At 43.6% G+C, this 21,882-nt stretch overlaps 1 protein-coding gene across 2 annotated transcripts in view; it reads right to left on the bottom strand.

The window, feature by feature from the left end:
• Nucleotides 1–21,882, bottom strand: part of LOC149363645 (neprilysin-1-like) — a 100,238-nt gene that overhangs the window by 2,828 nt on the left and 75,528 nt on the right. For both annotated transcript variants that reach the window (XM_089573613.1, XM_089573612.1), the window contains exons 8-21: nt 19,965–20,156; nt 18,291–18,377; nt 17,128–17,258; nt 15,317–15,542; nt 13,954–14,052; nt 13,196–13,273; nt 12,560–12,672; nt 9,984–10,039; nt 8,915–8,966; nt 7,667–7,734; nt 6,366–6,496; nt 5,277–5,342; nt 3,760–3,864; nt 1,577–1,653 (exon numbers count right to left, since the gene is read on the bottom strand). In XM_089573613.1, the coding sequence (XP_089429739.1) occupies nt 1,577–1,653; nt 3,760–3,864; nt 5,277–5,342; nt 6,366–6,496; nt 7,667–7,734; nt 8,915–8,966; nt 9,984–10,039; nt 12,560–12,672; nt 13,196–13,273; nt 13,954–14,052; nt 15,317–15,542; nt 17,128–17,258; nt 18,291–18,377; nt 19,965–20,156 (1,481 nt within the window). The remainder of the gene's footprint in view (nt 1–1,576; nt 1,654–3,759; nt 3,865–5,276; nt 5,343–6,365; nt 6,497–7,666; nt 7,735–8,914; nt 8,967–9,983; nt 10,040–12,559; nt 12,673–13,195; nt 13,274–13,953; nt 14,053–15,316; nt 15,543–17,127; nt 17,259–18,290; nt 18,378–19,964; nt 20,157–21,882) is intronic.

The raw sequence follows: 21,882 nt of genomic DNA, 5'->3' as shown, positions 1-21,882 counted from the left end.
TTGTGACGTCATGACCCTTCTGACCAGTCCCGATGTTCTCGGCGCACCAACGCCAACGGCTTTAGCCAACGCCATCTACGACGCCGGGTTTTAAGGCGAAAGCCTTTAATGGCTCCTGCTAGCGGTGTCCGTCCATGCTCGCAGTGTCCGCCCGTGCGCTGGAATCGTGCCAACTGTGGCCTCCACCCCACCTTAGCAACCGGCGTGCCGGTGGGGGGCGCAGCTGTGCATAGCAAGCGTGACGTCACACAGTAGCGGTAGAACGAGCGCGCGCGCGTCAGCGGTGGGAGCTGCACCGCCGCTCCTTCACCAGACGTCTCGTTGCAGTCGAGTGAGTGAGACGCATGAATCCGAAGCAGCCCAGTGATTCCGCGCCAAGCGGTTCGGGGAAGCGATAGTGGGTTGACCACAAGGCTTTCGCCAAGCACACTTTAGAATTTCCAAAGTGAGGTCGGCAATTTTTTGAGCTACGCGGGACTCTTAACTATGTCGCTTTAATAATTTGATTAGGCTGACTTCCTTCTGCTTTGAACGGCTCGCAAGTTGGAGCACACTGCTGGTTCCTTTATGCTCTTTTGTTTAGAGGCACAAAAACGACTTCAAAGCCTATCATCATGCTGATCGCGCCCCCTAAATAACAAAGACTGCGAATGCACAAACGTTTACTTGGACAGGAAATGTTTAACTGATGGCCGGTGAACATGATAAAGTAGGATGTATGTACGTAACTTTAACTCATATGCATGCGCACTGCACTGGAACGAAGATCCAGTTCCTCGGTGTTCATGGTTTCCAGCACCTAATTAGAATCAGTTCCTGTGCGGAAGATTTTTCTCTTCCTGGCGTTGCAAATGAAGGGAAATGAAAACGAGTACACCAAATGATAGGCCAGAAGCGTACCTTTGCCTCACTAAAAGGATGCATCACTATAGTACGTGTAGCTAGTGTAATCTGTGCGTGGGCTGAATGCACAGTGCAGCTAGCGCGCAATCAATTTTTTGTTGGTCGGCACATTGTCATATTGACATCGCAAGGTACGCGGAACCTATGAGATACGAAGACTGTAGACAGCTCGAATAAGAAGGGGACGTGGGAAAGGCACAAAGACGGACGCTCTCTTTTTTTTTATGTACATACAGTTAAAAGGGCCCGATCTACTCGAAATGAAACTGGCTAGAAAAGACGCTTGGTCGAGTTGGTAGTCCTTGACTGGAGACAGCGCGAAAAAGAGGGGGACGTGGGAAGAACACGTCTTTGTGCCCACGTCCCCGTCTTTTTCGAACTGTCTCCAGTCAGGAATTACGAACTCGCCCTAGAGTCTGTTTTAGCCATTCAGATGCGAAGTTTTAGCAGAAACACAGTAGTGTGGGCGCGCTGATTTTGTTTTGGTAGAGGCTGTACGGTCTGGTAAGGTCCGCTGCGAAGAATAAATGGGTGCTGTGTTAACTTAAACTTTTATAAGCCACAAGAAACCCCGATTAAAATTTCCTGGTTACATTATATGTCATGCAAACGACAAAGCATAGAAAGTAAAGGTGAGGGGATCAGGGTCCGGTGAGGGCTTGGTGAAGGTTACCTGTATTTTGATGGACTGTGCGTGTCGTACTGGATGTCGTTCTTCAGTTCTTGCGTCCTCATGTTGGTGCACCATGCCTGCAAACAAGAACAGGCAACGATTTGTCTGAGCACGTTTATTTAGCATCTCTTAAAGCGCATCAACGATTGCGGTATCTATCGCGTACCGCGTGCCCCAGCAGTATACAGAATCTTCTAATCAGCGGTCCTTAAAGCTTGATCTCTCGCATGCAGTATTGCTCAATAGTTTGTAATCTGTGCTTGAAAACTGACATGTAATAAGGGAGTAATTACTCATTGGCATCCACCCAAGCGCAGCCATACGGCTACAAAGGAAAGCTATACAGCTTTCTCCAACAGCTTTGACCAACACTGTTCCCACTTCGAGTTATTGATCAATTCGCTCTCGCCCTACCATAAGCTTGCCGTCCCGGTTAGCTCAGTTGGTAGAGCGACTGCTTCGGTGAAGCGTTGGTCCCGGGTTCGAACGCCGGACCAGGACGAATTTTTCTTTAACTACGAAGTTTCTGAGAAAGCTGTAGAGCTTTCCTTCGTAGCCGTATGGCTGCGCTTAGGTGGATGCCAATGAGTAATTACTCCCTTATTACAAATTTACTCCACCTTGGGGGATTCCCCTAAACATTTGACCAAAACTGACATGTACACTAGTAAAATCGCCACACAGTTGAAAAAGAAATTTGCAAAAAAATTAGAATTGTTTGCGAAGAAAGCAAAGGCGCAGTAACTGTTTAATTGGTTACGGGCACTACTAACTGCACCGTGATCGCACCGCCAGGAAACTTGTGAAAGGAGGAGCGTGGAGGGGGGGTTCAGTCACTTCTTTTTGAGACCGTTCTGCCGCAACGTGTGATACGCTTGTACGCAGCTGCTGCCTGTACAGTACAGGCCACGCACGTGCTAGGTCCGTCAGCTGCAAAGGAGTTTATGTCGAGTGTGCCCCGTTTAAGCCGGTCGATAGGAGGGGCCATCATGTGCTCATTTCAATGTTCTGGCCCTATGCTTCACTGCGAAGCTATATCTTTTTTGTTTTTTTAAATACGCAGCGAAGCTATAGTGCCACCATTGAAAAGGTAGCCTCTGTAAGCTGCACCTACCGATGCTGTCTGCGTTACAGTGGTTGAATTTGTCGATAAATGGCATTTCCCACTGAAGTAAGTCATTTACAATAATTTTGTTTTTAACTTAGTTCATTAGTTAATCAAAATATATTCGCTGCCGTTTTGATGAAATTCGTTCTCACTAGCTTGGTAAGTACCTGTTTCTCTAGTAAACAAAAAAATAATCTTTGTTAGAACCTGCTGAAAATAAGAGCAACCGTGCATTTGGGGTGCGGTATCACGTAGTAGTGGAATGGAATTGTTTCGCCTGATTTATGCGTTAATATATCTCTTACACCCCTTTTATTCATGTGCTAAGAATTGTGCACAGTGAAAGCGAGGTGTTGTTTCGCTTCAGTCAGCCACAAGCAGCAAAATTAAGTTAAAGTGGAATTTGTTTGAAACGGAGTCGTTGTAGTATACTTGCCCAGAGTGCATTTGAGCACAGATGCGTGTGCATCCATGCTCTTCGCGCGCCTGTCAAGTTCGGCAGCATTGTTATACTAGCAAAACGTTGTTTTGGACGGAAATAAACTCAATTTGAATTTGAATTTGAAAAAACAAGGGAAGCTTTGGTTTCTCTTTTTAAATACTTTCATTCACACAAGGCCAGCATAGATGGCCAGGTCAGACAAACTTACAACAGGTCTTGATTGGCCCTCATATATCGCCGAACGGTATAATGAAGTTCCATTCATTTTAATGCTTTCCAGACTTAATCCAGGTACGATTGTACTTGGGTAACAGCAGAAATCTTCGTTTCTACGAGGATGGAAGATGTGATGGCATTACAAGTCCTGAAGGAAATAAGAGCCACCAGTGACGTGTTTTGTTGTAAGCTTTAGAGCAAAATCGTGTTTATAACTACGTTTCCATGATCTCCTCTCGTTGTAATGACATCCTCTTTAAGAAGCAAAACAGGCCGAATCAGAAATAATATCTTAATATATATTGCTGTACAAATCTCACTTCTTTTACTTTTTTTTCTCCCATTCGTCAGTGGGTTGAGGCGGTCTTGCCCTATAGGCCGGAATTCTCCTGGTGATCAAAAAATTAAAAGGCTTACCGTTGCTGTGGAGATGAAGAACATCTGGTCACTGGTGAAGCGTTCGAGGCCCGGCAGAGCTATGCCATTTGGTTTTCCCAGCTTGGCCAGGCTGATGCGATATGCCTGCAGGAAATAATTGAGAAGCACGTTGCGTGAAACGTCAAGCAACACTGCATCCTCATCTCATGTCTAACTCGCGAATGCTCCAAGCTCTGAGCAGCTGCACTACCAGCTTCGTTACCTGCCTCCCAGACTGGGCTATTTATACAACTGGTAAGAAGCAAATAATTAAGGGGCGAGGCATAGGATGAAATCACAAGCGCTCGCAGTGGGGAGATGGAAACTGGTGCTTGGTAAATACGCACCACGAAGTGGAAAAGAAATGCAGCCGTCCTAAAATAAAATTTCTTTTGATTGATCGATTTTTCCTCTCTAAAGAAGCACATGGGGTAGTGAAGCACGTCATAGTCGGCCGATCCGGAAAAATATCGACCAACCCTAGCCTTTCAACGCTCTCCGTTTGATATAAATTGGGAGTTCGTAGATTCTTTCTCGCTGCGTTGGCAGTGGCAATTTATATCTCATTTTTGTGTGTGTGTGTGCACTACTTGAAGATGACTATACCTGCCAAACACGCAATTTTTATTATTTGCATCACTGCGTTGTCTTATCGGCCAGAATTTTAACCTTTTCTCGAGTCGTTCTCTTCGCAGACGTGAATCTATTGTACCGTTTTCATTTTATCAGGTTATTTATGGTATTAAGAGAAATAGGTGGAAAAATAGAAAAGAGTTTGGATGCATGAGAAAGGTTATGAAGCGTACTGTGGTTTCTTAAAAAAAATGCAAAGAATAAGGTAGGAGACAGCTGCAAAGAACACGAAAGTATTTTATACTGCATGTGACGAGAAACTTTTGTTATTCTGAGTCGTCGAACTTTAATTGAAAACTAAAGGTGCCCTCTCAGAAGTGGCAAAGCCGCCACTGAAGATAGGGTGATTTAGAAAACAATGGTCTCAGCGCTAGCATGCAGAAATTCTTCAAAGGATGATGTCGATATCAAGTATCTAGAGAAAATTTAGTCTACATTTCTATCAAGCCAGCTTTGTTCGCTTTGGAATTACGCAGAAGCAAATCTCCTGGAAACAATGAATTTTTATGTAGTAAATACAATTGAAAATGTCGCTTGCTTAGCTCAAAATCGACGACAGCACATTCCGCCCACAGAAAAGAAATTTATGTGCATGTCTTTCTTGTAGAATTGTATTCGGAATACGTAGCTTCAAAACTGTCACAGTTTCCCACTTTTCTTAATTCTTAACGCAGGTCTTTGAAGATTATACATCATGTTTGAGATCGTATTCGCTACTATAATTTCAACTGTTCTTCAGTCCAACAAATCTCAATCCTACCAGCGCAGTGGTAGTTTTTTAGTCTATTCATGCATTCCCCATAAATCCAAATGTAAACAACTGTAACAATCTTTTGGCTAATACACTGCTATAAAAGGCGAGATTGTGTACACTTCTTACTCACCCGGAAAGCTTCTCGTATGCCGCCATTGTCTGCAATGTTCTCTCCTTGCGTGTTGATTCCATTAAGCTAAATACAAAGGGAGGAAAAGAAAAAAAAAGCAATGAACGGCGTGTTCCTAAACAAAATAAATAGCTAGAAAGGAAAAGCATCTTAGTCTTTGTGAACCACGACATGTTATCGCCATTAATTAGTATACACTTGTATAAGGAGGTCATAATTTAAAACCTTGCACTGCACCCGGGCAGCAACACAGGCGCCAACGCGTGACCCAACGTCACTTCCGGTGAGGACTGCAATGGTCTCTTAGCTTAGCATACACTTTATTATAGTAGGATACAACTTAAAAAGAAACAGCAGTTGCTAACACTGGGCCACGGACCCAGACGTCCTGTATAACTCCGCTGGTCAATCACAGTAGTAAATGAAATCAACTTTTGAATGTTTGGCTATAATAAACAAACCTGGTATCAAAATTCTAGAGGTTATAATTTATTTTCTTGTGATTAGCTTCTTGGTTAAGTAAGAAGACAAGTTTTAACAACGGACTACTTTTTGTTGTGGAGGAATTCTGTGCGGCGGTCATGAATGTGGGCGGCGCTTCACTGCAGACTTAAGTTGTATCCGAATATAGTGCTGTTGAATATGCATGAGCAAGTGAACCAGTTGAATTAGCACCTTCAAACTATGAAGGAGCACGCTGCAGTTAAATGCAATGCAGCCTCGCAGTACTTCTGACAGGCTGCGCCTACGGCAACTGTATCTATCTTGAATGCCCGGCATTCTGAAGCACAGAAGGCTGTGAGAAATTTTTACTTCTTTCTGCCATTTAGTTTTGAGTTGTTCTTTATGTTATTCCTGTTATTTTAGCAAAAATATTGCTTCCCGCACAATAAAAACTCCAGCCGGTAGTTAGAGCAGCGTCCTCTATTCCTGGTCATTTCCTTCCGGCTATTTTCAACGTCATACTGACATAAATAAGACTCTAACGTCAAGAAACCGAGCTTTAAGAAAATGAAGCGCATGAATGTCAGCTCACACGGTTGAAGAGGAAAAGCATGAAATGTTTGTCGTTCAGAACGCAAGACCTACATTCATTCCCGCCTGAGGGTCCATGATGGTGCCGTACTGTTCAATGAAGCACTTTGCGCGGTCGAGGAACTTTTGCCTCGTGACGTGGGTCCACCAGTTGCGGAGATTGCCTTCGTGGTCGAATTGGCTACCTGCGACAACACACGCAAAGACAACAGTTTCCTGCATTGCAAACAAGTAGCAGATGGCGATACAAACTGTAGCACACACTGAATTAAAGTTCATTTCGCTCAGAAATGTACTCTATTTGTAACCGGCTATCTGGGGCAAGTTTTCTTGCTCCGCAAAACAGAGGAGTGTTTCAATGGGAGACTTGGATTCAGATCCTGAGTTCTGATTGGATCGTGATGCATGTCTTGCACTTTCACGGATTCGGCGAGCTGCTCTGAATCGTCGATTGGAATAGGCTATCATGTATCCGCCTCCATGATATGGCTTGCGCTTTAGACGCTATAAAAACGAACAGGAAACCTCGCTTTCGTTTTTTGTGTTATATACATCTTCATAAACAGCAAATGACGGTGTCTCATTGAAGAAAAAACGGCGTTATTGCTTATTCTAGAATGAAATCGTCATTTTTGTGCAGAACTAAAAGCTGTCAACAGTGAGCTAAACGGAGTAAAAAGCAGAAACTTGAGTCCTTTTACGCTCACTGCCGTCCTGTATTTATGGGATGAGGAAAACCTAAGGCAGCACCGACTGAGTGTTCCTTTTCGAAACAATTCAGGCGTCATTTATGTTGGCGGTAGCTTATGCACAGGAAATCCAGGAGTCGTCTTCAATAAACTCTGGGCCCGGAAAGAATATTTCAGTCGCTTCGGTTTTAGTGGTTATACGCAGTTGCGTAGAATATAGAAAACAGGATGGGCTGTCGTAGGTGATTTACTATGCACACACAGTCCAAGTTTGGAGAGAGGGCCACGACCAGGAAAAGCGGTCGTCGCTGTCGGTTTTGCGCGTGCGCACTGACGTAGAGGTTGTACCGATACCTCATACCAGCTCTGGTTTCACGGACACACACAATTCACCATTATTTCAATCCGGTATATGCGTTCAGGTATACAAGCTAGAGGTCTAGCAGTCACTTTTCGCCAGTGAGTAGTGACCTACCACGGTCTGTTTCCAAGCTGTGGAGTGATTCATAGCGGCTATCATTCAAAACGGCCCGCGCACCTGGGAGCCTCTTCGAAAGAAATACCCTGTATTATCGCAGTCTCTATCGCGCATGCGGAAAACTTGGGCGCTATGCTCGTGGTAGTCCCAAATGACCGCAGGGAAATCATCTATGAATTTCACCTCACCTGCGTCGTCAAAGCCGTGAGTTATCTCGTGACCGATGATGGAGCCGATGGCGCCCATGTTGACGGAGCTGCAAGTCAGTCAGAGGGAAACGATTGACCAAAATGTTTGAAAGAATTCTTGCATGAAGTTCATGAATGGCAGTATCATTATCAAGAGCCCAAATACGTCGGTTCCAATACGAAGGCCTCTTTGATATCTCTCCGATTAACCATGTCCTGTGCCTGTTGAGGCCAATTTAACCCTAAAAACTTGCTTATCTCATCCATATATCTTCCTCTCCACCGCTCCCTGATACGTTTCGTTTCCCTTTAGAATCCACTCCGTCACCTTAAGTGGCCATCGCTTACCTGCTCTCCGTAACCGTAACCTCAGCAAGGCTATCATTAACTCACTTTAACTCACCCGTTTTACCTACCTGTAAATCGCTCCATAATGTGTAATTCGTTATTAAGCATTTTGTTTGCCTACAAGTTACAGCTACTCCGTCGTAGGTCAGTACTGGCACGGCGCAGGTATCACGTACTTTCCTATTAAAGGGGTATCTGTGTGTCTGTTCGGAAGCTTCTATTCTTCACCTGTGAGTTCAGGTCCCTCCAGCATTAAAGGATATAACCAGTCCACAGAAAAACATGAACTTTTTTTGGTTATTTTTTTAGTAGAGTTGAAAATAACTGTTGGATACTACATGTCAAGAGACAAACTATTATAAAACGGAAAAAATGTGCGGTTGTCACTTTATTAGGAGTGATCATTAATAATGCTCAAGCTTTGTTTCCTTTTTGTCGAAGGAAGCTGTACATACAAAATCCATTCCATGACAATTTTGTTCTCGCCATTCAATACCATGATTTGGATCTGTGGTCACTATATACTTCCCCTAGATAAATGTATTATCTTATCACTTCCAGTACTTTGCCGCCTATCGTAAACTGTTTGTCTTTCTCCGGTCTGTTCAACAAAATATTTTTCCCAGGGGTAGAACCAAGACGTCTCTGAAGAGGCCCCCAAACCGCAGGAAAAACCATTAGTGTAAATAAAGTTTTCCCTTCCCTTCCTTCCCAGTAGTGTAGTATATATGAAGTAGTCATGTAGTATAAACGTAGTATTGTTGTAATTGGGCATGGGTAATGAACATGTGCCGCACAATTTTCAATAAATAATAAAGCTTTCATGCGAAAATAATGTAGCTGAGTTTTTTTCTGCAACACGTACTTCGTAAAACAATTAGTGACATCAAAAAAACTTACGGGGGTAGGCCATAGCCATAGAAAGGACTCTGTAAGATGCCAGCCGGAAATGCTGAAAGGGAAAACAAGTAAATCGTGGACTTAGATGTCAGAAAGTACGGCGCAGTTCTTTAATGATTCCAGTTCAACGGTGAGATACAATTGGTTCAAAGATTCTCTTGCATTCGCTATAAGCACTCAAGGCACCACAGTCATCGCAGCTCGTAATGCTTTCTTTTTTACACATGAAGTGATTTTTTCTACACGTTCTCTTACATCAACGGGAACATCGCCATTCTTTCATATTTGTGTAATTCTTGGAGTCATGTTGTCTCCAAAATTAGCTTTGCTTGATTGACCTCTCCAACGGATCATTAAAATTTATTTTTCGTTTTCGAGGAGGCGAGTAAATTAACTAGCGAGCGTACATGCACGTTGTGTTTTTTTAGAAACTGGGCACCTGCAACCTTATTTTGAAATTACGGATGAACTACTTTTTCTCCGTGTTATTTCCGTCAAGGGAATCAATAGTTGATATCTTGAAATGTTATCAGGGAAATCTGTAGGCAGCTAATCGGAGGGACGTGAAGCGAAGTCGCATGGCAAAAAGATAAAAATAGTGCAAGCTAACAAAAATTATTGAGAGCATCAAACTGCGAACGGTGTGTGCTGTATAGTGGATCGGAGCGGATTTTCTAGGTACTTGACTGTTTGGACAAGTTTAATTCCTCTCAGGGCCGCGCCGTCGTTGACAGAGTCAAACCTCTCCTTTCCTTGTAAAGAATTATCTCGCTCTTAAGTATTGTCATCGTGAATATTAATATTTTATTCTTCCGCCTTAACCATTCGAAAATATTTTTGGTATTTGCCCAAAACACCAGTTCTACAGTCTAAACCTGCCCTTAACCTAACCCCCCCTCCCCTTTCCCGCAAGAAATACATTATGCTCTAGCACATGACGTAGCCATCTATCATTGCGTGTAATATCCTGCAGGACTGAAGCTCGTATTTACACTGCTACTCCTGTCATAGAAGCCTCAGTAAATAATTCGATGCCGGTAAATAAGCGGGCTTGTGCATGTGTACTTACCTATGGAGTTAGCGACACGATTGTAGAAGGCGTTCACGACTGCTGATCCAACATACCTGCAGAGAAAAAGAAACAGTGAGATGTAATTCCACATGGGATAAAAGTTGAAAAGCCAGAATTCCGAAAATTTTGCCCCGAAAGTATTCATCGTCGTTGCTGGCATCTGACTGACGAACATGGAGTCTTGTTTTTAGTGACGACGGTATGTTACAACCCCGTCATGGCTGATAATGAAGACGGCGCCAGGAATTCCCGAACGACCCTGCTTCAGAAAATACGGCAGACTCTGGCCTCGCGGTATAAGGGGATTATTGATCATCTAACGTATTTATGACTCGGCAGCTTGACAGAGCGCCGCTGTAGTTGAAAAAAAAAACAAAAATGTCGCGCTGGCCGCTACTGAAGCAAACCAGATAAAGGTGATAAGTAGCCTACATCCAGTGGTGCTAAAATAGTGTTCCTCTGGCAAGATAAAATTGTTGATATTGTGACAGAGTCTACGCCGCACTTTTACAGACAAGTAAAACGTTCAGGAGAGAGCGCGAAAGAGAGTACACAGTGACAGCGCAGTACTGAAGTGCCAGCATTGCGGGGAAAGTATAGCAGAATAAAATACAATTGGCCCATAAATGAACATATTCGGACGGTGCACAGCTACACGCGCTTAATGAAACCGGGCAGCTTTCTTGTCCCGTGGAACGCGTGGTCAAGGTTAAAAGATCATTTTTTTTTGTTTTCCTCGTGCCGAGTGAAATATACATTACCTAAACAACCATGAAATGTTAGAAAGAACACCGTTCTTCGCATAAACTTTAACAGCAACAAAACAAAAGTATACTTGAAGGTTTTTACAATCACACGCAGAGTGTTCGGCTATTTTAGTGGACGAAGAAAATGGAACTCGTGAAGGTCGGTTTAGTAAGAAGCTCCAAGATATCAGGGAAGCAGCAGCGCATAGCGCCTGCCGGTAAGTCTCCGCGTCAACAGCGTTTTGCTCAGGAATTCACAGCCTCTATTCCCAGAAGCAGCGGGGCCATTTCGACGAAGGCCTAAGAAGAAAAAAACACTCGTCCACAGAGATTTATTTCCAAGTCAAAGAAGCCCAGATTTCTCCAAACTTATCCGCAGCTCTTTGCTAGAGCGTGTAACGTAGCACTGTGCACGCAACTTTGTCAAGAAAAGAAAGCAGCCCTAGTTTTATATTTTTGTATTGCTGCCGGGTCAGAGTTAACCAAATCCCAGTGAAAAAAGGTTCCGTTTTTGTGACTCCCTGCGCATGGTTACGGTCACGGCACCACCGATTGCTGGGGTTCTCTCAGCACGCAAGCAAGGACATTCGCTAGCCCTAACTGAATGACGACTGACGTCTACCAAATAAGGTGCCTTCTCTCTCGCTCTCCTTCCAAAGGCATGGTGCGCCAGTGAACAAGGCTTTCCGACTTTTGGTCCTTCTATCGCGACGGAAAGAAATGCGAACAACGCGGCGCAAATGCGCTTCGCTTTTCGAATTTATTTTGAACGCGCTTTTACCTGGGTGAGAAAAAAATACGCTAGAGTCGTCCTACACTTACAAAAAAAAAAAAACTTTTTAATCAGCCTATAGACTGTCCGTAGACTTGTGTCCACAAAGTCCATAGACACTGTGCAGACAAATCCTAGAGAACAGTCTATATTCAATACAAATGCTATATACAGTCTATAGACAATCTATAGATTTATGGCCATACATTTTCAGTAGACTTTTGTCTGTCTATAGACCATGAATAGACATAAATAAATATCTATAGGAAGGCAATGGAGTCTAATAGAAGTATATTCACTGTCTATAGAGCATTTTTATAAGGGTAGAAATCATCGCAGGAAACTCTAGCTTATTTTTTGCTACCACCGAAGTAAAATCGTGACGAAAATAAATGCAAACAGTGGAGCGCCCAGACATCGCTCTGTTCGCGTTTATTTCCATTGCGATAGTACAAAGATAGCGCCTAAACAATCGCAAAAGCGCTTACGACAAGGCACACCTGGGTCACGCAACCCGCCTAGATAACATTCTTATTTCCCAGCATGTTAAAGTGGAAACTGAAGTTATAACATCCGACAGCGACTTTTGATACGATATATATTTATAGCCTACGTACAATATTGTCGCTGTCAGTGCCTTGAGATATTCGGAATAAGCGCAACGTAATCTTGCCGGAAGCTGCTGTGTGTAAGCTATACTCACATCTGCTACATTTCAGATGTAGTTGACTTTGAAAGCCATTCCCAACAGTGCGATGTCTCCTGAGATGAATATAGGTTTCACACATAGATGTTTTGCTTGCGCCGATATTCATTATTTTTACACGACCACAAAGTTCCTACCCCGAAGATATTTTAATTAGATTCTACAAATAAGGTCAATTCGACGGGCACCTTCCAAAATAAATGCAGGGCGAAGTTTGCTTCAGTAACAGACGGAATTCTTGTTTGGCCCTTCAAGACTTTCATTAGATGAAAAACTTGATTTCTCAATGTTGGAACAGACCTTTGTCACGCGTTGTTGACTAGCGAAGAGGCACACAAAAAAGGCTTACTCCTCACTTCTGTTGAAGGTCTTTCGAAGCTTCTCAAGCCTCTTGAGCATGCCGTTGTAACGGACGTTTAGGTACACGTTTAGGAACGGAGTTCCCGGAACGATTTTCTTAATCTGTGGGAAGAAAAGAAAGGCGCGCAAAATTTAGTAGCCTTATCTCAGTGTTTTATCAAATGCCGTAAGCGATGGCGTTCGTGAAGGCCACGCGAATGCTCGTTGTAAGGTGTCTTGTATTATGGAGCACGCTTTTTAACAAAACAACCAAAAGTTGCGACGCGTGATAAAGACAGTCAATGAGTAAGAAACGCAGCCGAAATTAAGCCTAAAATCAAAACGCACTGAGGGAGTTTCATCTGCTTCCGTGCAAAATATGAGCTCAACTGTTGCTGTCGTCCGCAGAACGTCGTTAGAGCAAGTTGATTTATGTTGGTTGGTTGGTTTATGGGGTTTAACGTCCCAAAGCGACTGTGTATAGTAGGAATTCGATAGGCTAAGTCAGTAGAAGTTAAGTAAATCTAAAGAGAGAAAGTTCCTTCGGTTAGTATTAGCCCAAACCGGATAATCTGGCAGAACCCGCGCGTGTTTTTGCTGGAAAGCTTGCGCGCTGAGATCATACTTAGGAAAGGAATGTACTCACGAGGTCGTAGCGACTGTTGAGGTAGGTATTGTTCTTGAGCCAGCTAGGGTAAGCGATGTTGTCGACAATGGCATTCAGCTGAAAAAACAAAGTAATGATGTTGTTAGGTGTTTGATAAAAGGTAATTGTTTAGTATTCTATCCGTCTTCGTAAACGCAACAGCTTTTTTTTTCTGTGCTTCGAACTCCAACAATTAAATTCACGAGAGGAGAATGTAAAAATAACGTCACAACGCTGTTTTTTTTAGAATGTTAAACTATTCGAGCCGAAACAAATATGCGACCCACTAGAGGCAGTAGTGATTCTGGAGTGCTAAATGCAGCAACTTTGCTTGCGATCAAAGTAGAGGCGCAGTTAAAAGCTGCTATTAAAATGTTTGCGGCTTGAAAGTGTTTACAGAAATGGTGCAGTAAACCGCCTTGCACAGCAGATTGCTCTAATGATGCTTTAAAAAGCTGTTTGTCCACTTACACATGAATGTTAATTTGGGAAACTAATTAAACTAAAATAACTATTGCATATCACACAGTTTAATGCCTACCTTATGTGCATTTGTCATCACGACCCCTTATCTCGTCTCCGGTTGAACATTATGCATAGCTTTGAAATGAAGGGTACTGATTATTGCAAAACAATGTGGGTATGAGAAGAAGTAGTTTATCGGACGACTGAACATATAATGGCATGCAGGTAGATAAATTAAATCTTTAAAGCTTTCATCTCCTTGCGATATAAAAATAAGTATAAAATGTATGCACCTTATTCGCAGCTTGATCTTTTGTGTAGCCATCCATCCAGTCGTTCTGTTGCAGCAAGGCGCTAAAGGCCACTTTCAAGTCGCTCACAAGTGAATCCATCTGAAAGAGGAGGTGGTAAAGAAGAATCAATTAAGCTTCATTGCAGCCTTTTTGAATGTACTGTAAAGTACATCTGAGTATGAAAGCCACGCACTTAAACAGCTGCTGTGAAGCGGCAGCATGAGCATAATGCAAACGCAATTTTGAAAAGTCATTCACGTGGACTAAAGTTCTGTCAGATCTGGTAAGCCACCCTTCCTTGCTTCCAGTGTTGCGTATCTGAATATTTCAGATGAAGTTCACCGTTTTGTTTTCGCTCTTTGTTTCTAACCCGCAAAAAACGCGAGTAGAAGGCTCTTTAACTTAAGCCAAGACATTAAACATTTAGCATCGGCTTCGGCAAATGCTAAAAAGAGCAAGAAGATACAGCAAGCAGTAGAATGATTGTTGCATCAGTAAGAGTTGGCGTGGCCATGCCTTGAACTAATGATGGGACGAAATGATATGCACAAGCTTTTTTGAAACACACCTCACAGGTTTAAAGAATCCCAAGTCGACTCTTCCCGGAGACATTTGCATTGCCTACCGGACTCATGGCAAGGCTCCACACATAAAGATCCCGCAGTGGTACGACACTTCAGCGGCTTCCGGGGAACCGGTTTCAGAAAAAACCTTGGTGCATCGAGGATCCTTTCTATGCTAAATGTTGCCAGGGGTGCCATAGAGTCCAGGCTCCTCACCCTCTTTACGGTCGGAAGAGGGAAAGGCAACCGCTTTAATTGCATGCCTCGAGATAAAAGTTTGCATGGATGAGGTACGGTATTTAGCTGCCAAGAATGCCTTTTGCATGTATTCTAGATTTCCCGCTAGTAAGTGTGCTGTTGTCCTCAGCCAACGATGAGATAAATTGACCTTGGACTGAGCAGCTTCCCGGCCGGCATAATCGACAGATTTTTTGCGTTATGTACCACTTTCGCGTTGGTGGATCTGCCTTCCCTTACAAAAAAGTTTTAGACAGTCTATAGAGTGTCTGTAGACTTCTGTCAATAACGTGTATAGACTGTCTATAGAGAAAAGTCTATAGGCAATACAAATGCCGTAGACAGTCTATAGACAATCTGTAGATTTATGGCCATACACTTTTAGTAGACTTCTGTCTATAGATGGTCTATAGACTATGAATAGACAAAAAGCAATATGTATAGGAAGTCAATAGAGTTAATAAGAAGTCTATATAGACTTTCTATAGATCATTTTTGTAAGGGTAATATACGAAACTGGTCATTTACAAGCAGAGCACTGAGCTTGGGTTCTTTAAACTTACGTCTTCCTTCGCCTGAGGGCTGAATTCCTTGTCTATGTACAGCCTCCCCATGGGATGGTCGAGCAGTGCGCTGATGCTTCCGATACAGCGCTGCCAGATGGGCAGGATCTTCTCCACGCCTTGCACTACGCGCACAAACTCGAACTCCATCTTACGCAGGAGTTTGGACGACGTCGGTCCAAAGTTCTGCATGAGTCGCCATCCCACGTAGTTGTAGATGGTCGACCTGCGGTGTAGGCAGAGTGCAGAAATTTTTAAAACGATTGGCCGGCAGTCGAGCTGACCCGGAACTTTGGCCAATTTTGCAGGGCATGCGGGCTGCGAATCTAAAGATGCACGATTGCAAACTTGACATTTCACAAATTTAAAGTTGAAAAACCCAGCTGAAGACAGGCGATTTTCTTTCTTAGGAAAAGAGGAACGTACGACCAAGAAACCATGCTACACTAAAGGTACGCTGGACTACCCAGTTTCGCTGTGTTCTTTTAGCTGTCAGTCAAGGAATTGCATTTGATGTGGATCTGCTACGTTATGGCTTTATTCCATCTTTTCTACGTGAATCCAACCTGTACCTACCATGCCACATGGCCCAGACAGCTCTCCATGCCTGGATACAAAGCCTTTCAAGTCAACGTTCGCTACCTCTCCACCCTTTCAACCACCGGGATTCCTTTCTGTTGAGCTGGCGTATTTCTTGTCACGGTTTGTCAGGTCAACCGGTCTAACCCTCCTTAGCTGCCACCCTGCCTCGACAACAAATTTTAATAATCACGATCCCCACCCTACCACTTCTCTAACATTCCATCCTCCTCCTCCTCACTGGACCTTCCTCCTCGGAGCGAAGGTCCTATTTAGATCCGCCAACGACATGTGCAGCATTCTTGGACAAAAATTTTAAATATTTTAATATTATAAGCTGCTGTTAAGGAAATACTGAAGGCAACAAGCCATTCTTCCTAAGCGTAGCGAAATGTTTTTTTTTTAAATATTTCTATCACTCAATTCCATCTAGCGGTTAAGACTGGTATAGAAAACCAACGGGGAACGTTTTTCACGACAGCAGAAACGTTAAGAGCAAAAAAAAAATGCAATCCATGTCATGGGAAATCTGCGGATATATTGATTGTTGTAGTGTAGGCTTACAAAATAAAAAAAAATGCGTTCATCAACGCTTTCCTATTAAAAAAATGTTTTCGTCCAGAATTGTTGGATATGTGAACGTTTTGCCTAGACGAAGACGTCCTCTTATCGAAACGTTGACTATGCAGACTTAGTCTCCCCACTGAACATATGTTCACTTTGTTAAGGGTTGTCTGCCTAGATAGGTGCGTAAAGAAGTAATTGATGCTGGAATACTATCTGAATTGCCTGGTTAATGTTGACTCTTAATTTGCACGTGCCACTCAGTTTGCATTACGGTAACATTGTCTAGATTTTATGAAATCGTAGGGCTCTTCAGTAAAGGGAAATATCTGCTTGTTATGACTACGCGGCCTTGAAAATTCGGAAAATCCAGTAAATCATTCCTCAGCTGAATAAAAAGTCTGTTGTTATTCTCTCCGGAAGAGGGGCAACGGATTATAGTTAACGGGGATGAGAAGATATTAGTATAGTGGCACAAATCTATGACGTTGAGTAAAAAGAAATTGCCTCACGCTTCTTAGATTTAGATTTTGTAGGACAGAGATATAGGTTCGGGCTTCACAATTGTGTGTACGCTTATTTTGCAATAAAAACTACTAAAACCTATTTCGTTTATAGGTTGTTAATATGTTGTAAATTTGACATCATGACATCCTATTTGGGCTCACCCTTCAACTGTCTTGAGGAAGTCTAGAGTAGAGTTGTAGTATTCCGGCTCTCTCATGACAACGTCTTCCTCTTCCGTCAGGGTGAGATTGAGGGGCTCGAAAATTCTGTTCAGTATATTCAGCCAGTCCACCTAAAAATACAAAAAGCAGTCACAATCACAAACGGTTCCAGTTATACGGTTTGAAGCTTTGACGCCTTCGCATTCATTCCACGTGACAACGGCAGGGCTTTTGTCAATCGCATCCTCAGTGGGAAATTGCAAATGCTGACAGGTATCGGTGTTTTATAGTCGCCTGGTTGTCCTGCTCATAATAAATTCTCAGGATGGTAGTTTTATTTCTAACAGGCATGGCTTGTAGCACTCTTCGAATAAAGATAATTCCCCTAAGTGCTGCCTGGCTCAGGCTGACTCAAATGACAATTATTCTTTTCTTCTAAATCAATTCCACGTCAGAAATTTTCGCTAAAGCATATCGAAATGACAGTTTAATGAATACATGTTTGTGAGAAAGTTCGGAACTCACTTTTGGGACCAGTAAAGAGGCGTTATCTCAGTAGCATCTTGAGAGACATTAGGCTCGCATTATTAAAATGCACGCCAAAGAGAAGAAAGGTGATAATTCAAATTCGCCTTCACTCGAGCATTAATAAACAAGATCCGGGATGAACAGAACTATCTATTTCGTAACACTTGGAAGGCACGCCCTAGGAACGTGGTAACCGGCTACATTCGTCCAAATATAACTTAACGTGATCACGATCAAGCGGTGCTGCTGTAAACCTGGCACTACGAAATTGCGTTTCTTCCCTGGATCTCAGATTCGAAAAACAAAGAAAAGAAAGACAAGACGATGTACTCTCATTTTCAGTAAAAAAAAGATGCGATAACAACCCGGAAACTCTTTTGTGCTTTACTTGCCGCTTAACACCTCACGAATAAAAAATAAACCACCTTTGCCCCCTTGTAGAAAGCTATCGTAGAAAACTTTGACGTCATATTCGTCGCTTTAAATCCCTTTAGACGGGCTTAGTGCATTCGAAATATCCAGTAATGTGAGCGGAGCGGCCAAAAGAATCGGAGATAACTTTCGTCTCTCTTTTAATCTCTTACAAGTCTTTTAAGCGAAACATTTCGAAATACGAAGAAAGAAAACCCGCTTGCCTGTGGGAACTCCGCACTCAAGTTGGCAATCGTCCGGCGGTTGTACATGGTGTCGAAGACTCGTCGATCTTCTGGGGATCTCGTGCGCTGCAAGGGAATTGGCAAATGCTTATCTTACCGCTCTTCGTAGGAAGCCTCTCTGCTTTGTTTCTTCTTTTATTTCAGTCGTTTGCGCTTTTGTCAGTTATTTCTTTGCACCCAGCTACGACAAGATTCCGGAAGGGGGGTTCAAGCGGCATAATGACATCCTTGAGCAGTTCCAACAAACCTTCCTCTCCTTCAGCTTCACCGCCTTTGATTAACTGACCACACTTCCTCCTCTGAGTGAGCATGCTGGTTCACGCAGGAAAAAAATACACGCTCGACCGCCTGCAGGGGTCAAGGCTTGTGAGGCGCATTAGCCACTTCATAACTTATTGAAGTAAACATTGCGTCACGTCCAACTTGTCACGATAGCGCATCCGTGATGAAGCGCTGAAAAAATTATCAATATTTTTAGCGGAGTTACGCAAGCCAAAATGACACTGAGCGGGAGTATATATACTCAAACCCGTTATTGTTACGAAACTCCCATTTTGGATGCGCATAACCGGAAGAAGTCTTGTTCATCACGCAGCACCCACTTCAATGTGGAGCCTGTCGGTGGAAATTTGTGGAAGTATTATCGAGACAGGGAAAACAAATAGAGTTTGTTTGGTGCCAAGGCATGAAGTTTACAGAAATGAATAGTGCATACTGCAATCGGTTGTTTGGTCAGCAAGTCCTTTCACTTTCAGGCTGCGTTCCGGCCGAGGCAGCGAAAACATTTAATTCATCGAGGTCGCCGTCAAGGCTACCTGTGGCCGCATTTATTCAATGGAAGCACCGGTGCAGTGGCTCGAGGTATGGTCGTCGTATTCACTCCACAGATGTGTACTTAGTACACCGTGCTCGTGTGGCCTCATTTTATGTTTCAGACCGGTGGCGACAGGATAAAAAATTTATTCGTATTTTTATTATTTTTTCGTAAAACTTTGCACATTTTTCGCGGTTTTCAGTCGGCAATACGTGGCTGGACATATAACGTGGCGGCGATACATTTTAAAACCAGTTTTACTAAACCTCAATTTGCGAATTATTATTCCCAAGTAGTTACCCATTATATATACATACTGACCTTAGTAAAAGTTTGCGGTAGAAAAATTGCTTTGACGCAGTCACGCTAGTCAATGGCCTAAAATGTTGGAAGATATGTGGGAATGTTCATGTTCAGTCAACTGGTAACATTAAAAGGCGATCGGGTCGCGACGCAGCGCTACAATAATTTCCAGTATTTAGTCCAAGAATAAGCATCACGTAAACGTGATGCGTATAGTACATATATTTTGACTTTACCGGTACCAACCCCTGAAGTCGATTTTATGAAACGTTGCCAAAGAAAATAGACGTAAAAAGGGATGGAAGACAGCCACAGGGTTAAAACAAGTGCCTGAAGTCTCACTCGCCTTTAGCTAAAATCATCGGTGCCATTAGCGATGGACGCTAAATATGTCATCTGCACCAACAACCAAGAATGCCTGACCCAGGTGGCCCATACCATAAGAGTAGCTCCGTCGTCCTTTTTTTGCGCTACTCTTATGGTACGGATCAGTATCGACTAGCCCAAATTTCCACCCCGGTGGCCCATCTACTTACCCTTGCAAGTTGTGACTCGAAGTTGATGATGTCCTCGACGATGGCATCGATGGAGCTTGCGCTAAGGCTCGGCTGCATGAAATGAATCGTTCCCGCCATGTACTTCTTGTAGGCCCTGACGATGGGCTCGTTGTTGGGCGTGGTCATGTTGATGAGCTGGTTCCGACCGATGCCGAAGCCGGGTTGATCGAACTGCAAGCAGTATAGAAGGCGACTTAGTTGGAAAGTCGATGACACCAACTCGCAGCAGGCGTATAAGTACGTATCGACGTCACTCGCTCTTTGTACACACGATCATCTGCAGAGTTAGTGTTATGCGTCCCGTGAAGTGGGCGGAATACCAGCACCAAATGAATTGTATGGACACGACGAGCCAGTTTGCACTTTTCGTATAATTGGTAAATTCAACAGTATATACCGTATTTAAGAATGAACTTCTAGGTGGGGCACATTTCTATTTGGGAGTAGAAATTCATACACCTGAACGCAGCAGTACGAATATGAAGGAAAGCTACAAATATTTCTCAGAAGCATCGCTGTTGAAGAAAGTTTTGTCCCTTTCGAAGAAAGTTTTGTCAACCTAACACCTATCCAAATCCCCAATTGTGTAGTTTCTATTCGGAAGGGCTCTACTCAGACAAATGCAAAAATTGTGATGCGAAAGCCGATCTAAATCATATTATCTGAAACTGCCCGCAGTCCCTACCCACGAGTCGATTCATTACCGACTCTGCTCATTGGGAGGCTCTGTTGCTCAGCCCCGACCTGGGGACACAGATCAAGCTCCTCCAGCTTGGTGAAGACGCCACCGCTGCCCAAGGCCGCCGTTTAAGCGGGGGGCGACTTCGTGTCGCTTATATCCGCTGGTAATAAAGTTTCACCACCGCCACCACCCTGGACCAGGACAAAGTTTTCTTCAATTGGCGAACATTACTAGGAACTTGGGACAGCTCTCAGCAAGTCACGCTACGCCCAGCGGCATGTGACGTACTGTTCTGGAGCCACTCGACCATTCTCCTTTCCTCTTACGTCGCGTATGTCGTCAACGTTGTTAACGTGCTATTTTTTAATGTTCAATGTCATAAGCCACGTCATGGCTGCCAAGGCAATTGAATTAGAAGCTCTTGTCCCTAATTCCTGGAAATGGATTATGAGAAAGCTGTATAGCTTTATACTTTGTAGCCATATCTGCATTCTGGTTAATGCTAATCGATTGCTGAAAGTTCATAATTGAAATCTGTGCATTAGTGCGCCCGAAATATGTGCGCTTACTGTGTCCAAGATTTTTTCTATTGTTTCCAAAGGATTCGCTTATAGTGCCGTGGAACATGACATTCGTCGGTGTCTTCACGAGACACGGGGCTGTACACAGATGAAAAGATGCCGATATCACCGGACTAGATACTAGGCCCCAACTGTGCCTCCTATGGTTGGTAAGTGCGAATACCTAGCAAACAAAGTCTTTTAGGCTTCTGTCGCTGCTCCTGCTTATAGTGCCACGGATAATGATATTCGTCAGTATCTTCACGCGATACGGAGCAGCATACGGTTGAAAAGATGCCGATATCACCACACTGGATCCTAGACACTTTTTGAGCATCCGATGGTTCGTAAATGAGAATACCGAGCAAACAAAGTCCTTAAGGCCGCCGCGGTGGCTCAGCGGTTATGGTGCTCGGCTGCTGACCCAAAAGACGCGGGTTCGATCCCGGCCGCGGCGGCTAGAATTTCTTTGGAGGAGAAATTCTGGAGGCCCGTGTACTGTGCGATGTCAGTGCACGTTAAAGAACCCCAGGTGGTCGAAATTTCCGGAGCCCTCCACTACGGCGTCTCTCATAGCCTTAGTCGCTTTGGGACGTTAAACCCCATAAACCAAACCAAAGTCCTTAAGGCTTCTGTCGCTGCTCCTGCCGTCTAC

The sequence above is a fragment of the Amblyomma mixtum genome, chromosome 2 (genome assembly GCF_055824585.1).
Source record: "Amblyomma mixtum isolate Tamu chromosome 2, ASM5582458v1, whole genome shotgun sequence".
NCBI lineage: Eukaryota > Metazoa > Arthropoda > Arachnida > Ixodida > Ixodidae > Amblyomma > Amblyomma mixtum.
Note: the sequence above shows the minus strand (reverse complement) of the source record. Positions and strands in the feature narration are given on the sequence as shown.